This window comes from Oxyura jamaicensis, unplaced genomic scaffold (assembly GCF_011077185.1).
Source record: "Oxyura jamaicensis isolate SHBP4307 breed ruddy duck unplaced genomic scaffold, BPBGC_Ojam_1.0 oxyUn_random_OJ72646, whole genome shotgun sequence".
In the NCBI taxonomy this organism is placed as follows: domain Eukaryota; kingdom Metazoa; phylum Chordata; class Aves; order Anseriformes; family Anatidae; genus Oxyura; species Oxyura jamaicensis.
Window position 1 is genome coordinate 1 of NW_023311162.1, and position 4095 is coordinate 4095.

The 4095-nt window shown below is 68.3% G+C and overlaps 1 protein-coding gene across 1 annotated transcript; it reads left to right on the top strand.

Moving 5' to 3' along the window:
* Window positions 1-105: 105 nt before the first annotated feature.
* LETMD1 (LETM1 domain containing 1) lies at window positions 106-2588 on the top strand (the record flags this gene model as incomplete). The annotated part of the gene is made up of 6 exons (XM_035314440.1): window positions 106-217; window positions 814-1000; window positions 1089-1190; window positions 1696-1848; window positions 1970-2066; window positions 2439-2588. Coding segments are annotated over 6 exons (722 nt in total), but the record flags the coding sequence as incomplete, so codon positions are not given.
* Between the last annotated feature and the right edge of the window lie 1507 nt (window positions 2589-4095).

Sequence of the window (4095 nt, forward strand, 5' to 3'; positions counted from 1 at the left end):
GGGGGGGGGACGCCAGCGGCTCCTGCCCGGGAGCCGTGCTCGGGGCCGGGGCGCTGCTTCTGGGGGAGCCGTGCGGGGTTTTGCCCCCCCGATGTTCTGCTGAAGCTGAACTCCCGCTTCGCTTCCCGCCGCAGTTCCGCAGGGACGTGATCAAGGCCATCCCCATCGGCGTGCTCGCCATCCCGCCCTTCGCCAACTTCCTGGTCCTCGTCCTGATGTGAGTACCCCCAGCCCCCGACCGGCGCCCGCCTCGGGGGGGCTGCGGGCTCCTCTCCTGGCTGGCGCTGGCGTCTTGGGTTTCGTGGAATTGCTTTTGGGGTGCCAAATATAGGCAGGACGGCCCTCGCTCTGAAGCACCTGTGGCTCGGGGAACCCGGCCGGCATTTGGCTTTCGCAACCCTGCCCGCTGCGTGCCCGGGACCCGGCCAGGTCCGTGCTTTGGGCCACAAACGTCCCTGGCACGTCGCCGCCACCCCCAGCTGTCCCCTGGGAGCGCTCCTCTCCCCGCCAGCTCTCCTGGCTCGGGCTTTCCCTGCCTTTCTCCTGGCCGCCGTGCCCCGGTGGCTCCCCCGGCTCTCCGCGTGGTGCCGAGCTCCGTCGGCGCGGCTGGGAACGTCCGGCTGGGCACGCGGCCACCCCGCGGGAACGTGGATCCCCCCCGAAGGGCAGGAGCTCGCCGCGGCCTTTGGAGGAGCAGATCCCAGGGGGAGAGGAGCTGCCCCGCCGCAGGGCGCCGCTTCCGCCTGCGTGCAGCGAGCGAGGCTGTGCCGGCGTGAGGCTGCCCCCCCCGAGCCCCCACCTCTTCTCCCCCAGGTATTTCTTCCCGCGCCAGCTCCTCATCCGCCACTTCTGGATGCCCAGCCAGCAGGTGGAGTTCCTGGACGCCTACCACGCCATCCGCAGCGCGGCGTACGCCGAGGTGCTGCAGAGCCTGGCCCTGGCGGCGCGCTCCCTGCCCGAGGCCCCGCTCCAAACCCAGCTGCAGGAGCTCTGCGCCAAGGTGGGCGGGGGGTGGCGGCTCCCCGGGGGCTCGGCGGTGCCCAGCGCCCCCGGGGAGGTGTCGGTGACGAGCGCCGGCGCTCTTGCAGGTGCAGCACGGGTCCCAGCCGCAGGTGGCCGAGCTGTTTGCCGTCAGAAGCCTCTTTTCGGGGCCCCCCCTGGCCCTGAGCAAGCTGCGTGTCTCCCACGTGGTGAGCGCCGCCCTCCTCCTCCCCGCGGCTGCGCACTTTCGGGGCGCGGCGTGAGAAAAATCTCACGGCTTTTCCCCAGCCGGGACCTTCTGGGAAGCTGCTCCCTTTAGGACAGCAGCGGGCGTCCTGCCGCTGAGGAGCAGATTTTAGTAAACGCGCCCGAACCTCGGTTCCCTGACAGCCGCTCACCTCCCGCTTCCTCGCTGGCTCAGCACTGCAGGTTCACATCCTGCTCGACGCTCCCCAAACCATCTCTGCGCATTTTTTTTCCTTCAAGCCTTTAATTGCTCCTTTTCCCCTTTCTTTTTAATTTCTCCTTACGCTCTGGGAGCCTCTGGTCCTTGCCTTTCCGTGCCCGCGCTGCTCGCCCCGTTCCTCTCAGGCTTCCACCTCGTTTTGCAGCCGTTTTGGAAACGTGCTCGGAACGTTTGCGTAGCGCTCCTCGGGTTGTGCCCGAGCCGTGCTCGGGGGGGTCAGCGGGGTCTGTGCCCGTTCTGTGCTGCAGAGGGCCCTGAGCCACGTCCTGTTCCTCACCCCCCGCCTGCCGGCCTTCCTCCTGAGGCACCGCCTGCGCGGCCACGTCCTGGAGATCCGGCACCTGGACCGGGCCCTGCTGCGCCTGGGCTTGGGGCAGCTGACCGAGGAGGAGCTGAGAGCGGTGAGGGAGGCTCCGGCACGAGGAGGGGGCCCGGGGCCGTCCCCTGTGTGACCCCGGGCCCGTTCCTGCCTCTCCCCCCCCCCCCCCACCTGTTTTTCTCCCCCCCCCCGGGGCTCCGCAGGCTTGCTACCTCCGGGGCTTGAACTCGACGCACCTCGGCCTGGCTGAGTGCAGAGCGTGGCTGGAGCAGTGGCTGCGGCTCTCCTGCAAGCTGCAAGGTGAGGGGGGGGCGGCGGCAGCTCCTGCCTGCTGAGGTGGGGGGGGAGGGAGACGTGTTTTGGGGAGATTTCACTGGAGTTTGGCTGGGAAAAGGCTCAGGGTGCAGCACCTGGGGGCCGCGTCCACCTCCGGGCTGCGTCCCCCTGGAGAGGAGGACACGGGTGGGGGCTGGGGGCCCTCGCGGTGGCAGACCCGAGCCCCGCAGCAGGCGTGGGGAAAGCAGAACGGGAACGGGAGGGAAATAAAGGACAGGGAACAGCAAAACGCCCCCGGGGAGCCCCGCAGCCCCCCGGGAGGGGATGAGCGCCCCGGGAGGGGTTTGGTTTGCAGCCCTGGCTCCCCGCCGCTCACGCCGCGCTCTCGTGTTGCAGTGTCCGAGGTGTCCCTGCTGGCCAACAGCATGGTCCTGCTGTCCCTCAACTACCTGGGGGCCAAGGGCTGAGCGCAGAGGGCCCCGGCTGCGACCCCTCGCCTGCGGCATCGCGGGGGGCTTGCGCTCCCCCCCCCGGCCCTGGCACCTGGGGCAGTTTCCGTGGCGCTGGGCAGAGCCTGGAGCCGAGCAGCGGAGCCCCGCGCGCCCTCCGAGGTGCCCCCCGAGGTGCTGCCACGCAGGTGAACGGGGGGTCCCCGTCCCTCCGCACTGTCCCCGCTGCCCCTCACGGCTCCGGCGGCGGCGCCGCTGCCGTTTCCCCTCCTGAACTGCGTCACTTTACGGATGGGGGGGGGGGAACAGGCGTCCCCCTCCTGCCTCCGGGAGCTTCCCGTAGCGCCTCCTGGTAGGGGGTTGTGCTCAGCTTGGGGTGTGCTGCTCCGCTCCCTCGTGCGGAGGGGAGCCCGGGGTCGGTTACTGAACAGTCTTAATGCAAACAGCTCCCGAAGGGGGGCGAGGGCCAGCCCCTGGCTACCCCCGGACCCCCCCCGGACCTGCCGGGGGGGGTCCCTGTGTTTTGTTCCCAGGGCTGGGGGTCAGCCCCTGCCCTGCTCCGAGCCGCTGCAGCCAGGGACGGCGCGGGGAAGGACCGAGCTGTGCGGACGGCGAGGACGTGGCCTCCAGCAGCGCCCGACGCCAGCAGCGCCCTGCCTGGCCCCGCGCTTCCTGCTCCTGGGGGAAGGAGCTGGGGGCAAGGGGCCGGCCGCACGCTCCCCCCGCGCCCCCCAGGGACTAAACCCAGCCTCTCGCCACCTCTGTCCTAGCGCGGCCTGGGCATGGGAGACTGGAGTGAATTTGGAGCTGCTTTAAAGGGTTTATTAAAGACGAAAGCAAGCGAAAGGCTCGCCTGCCTCTGGCTCTGCCCCTGCTCCCCTCTCCCCACGGCCCCCCCTCTGGGTTTGCCCTCGCCCCAGCAGGACGCGCTCACAGCCGGCTTGGAACCCAGAGCAAGTTTGAGCATTTCTTTATTTTTACACTTAAATATTCTCTTTAAATACAGCATTATCACCATGGAAAGAACGGAAAAGGCCAAAAAAAAAAACAACAAAAAATGCGGAGGACCTGACAAGCTTTGGATTCACACTGGCAACGGAAAAAAAAAATGCCACCTGCGTACGGTGTGAGAGGGATGGGGGCGAGTTAGGAGCAGGGTCAGGACTTAAATAGGAGCTGGGCCGGGCCGGGGCTGCGTGCCGGTGCCACCGCTCCCGAGCAGCCCAGTAGCACCAGTGGGGGCTGGCCGGCTCGTCCCGCAGCTGGCGGGTCAGTAAGAGCCGGCGCGGTGCCAGCGTTAGTGTCGGTGAGTGTCTAAAAGAAATGAAACAAGGCAGAAACGCGCTTCCATTGCACTGTGAGCAGCAAAATTCTCTCTGTAAAAATAGAATAAATCCTATCGGCTCTGCGGGGCGTGAGAGCGCCCAGCCCAGCCAGCAGCTCGGGGGCCCTGCCGTGGGGTCCCGGGAGCAGCCCGGCCTCGCCGCCTGACCCGGCTTCGGTTGTGGCTGCGGTGTCTGAGCTGGGGAGCGCTGAATTCATTTAACCCAAAGGAAAAAACCGAGGGGGGGGGGGGGGGGGGGGGGGGGGGGGGGGGGGGGGGG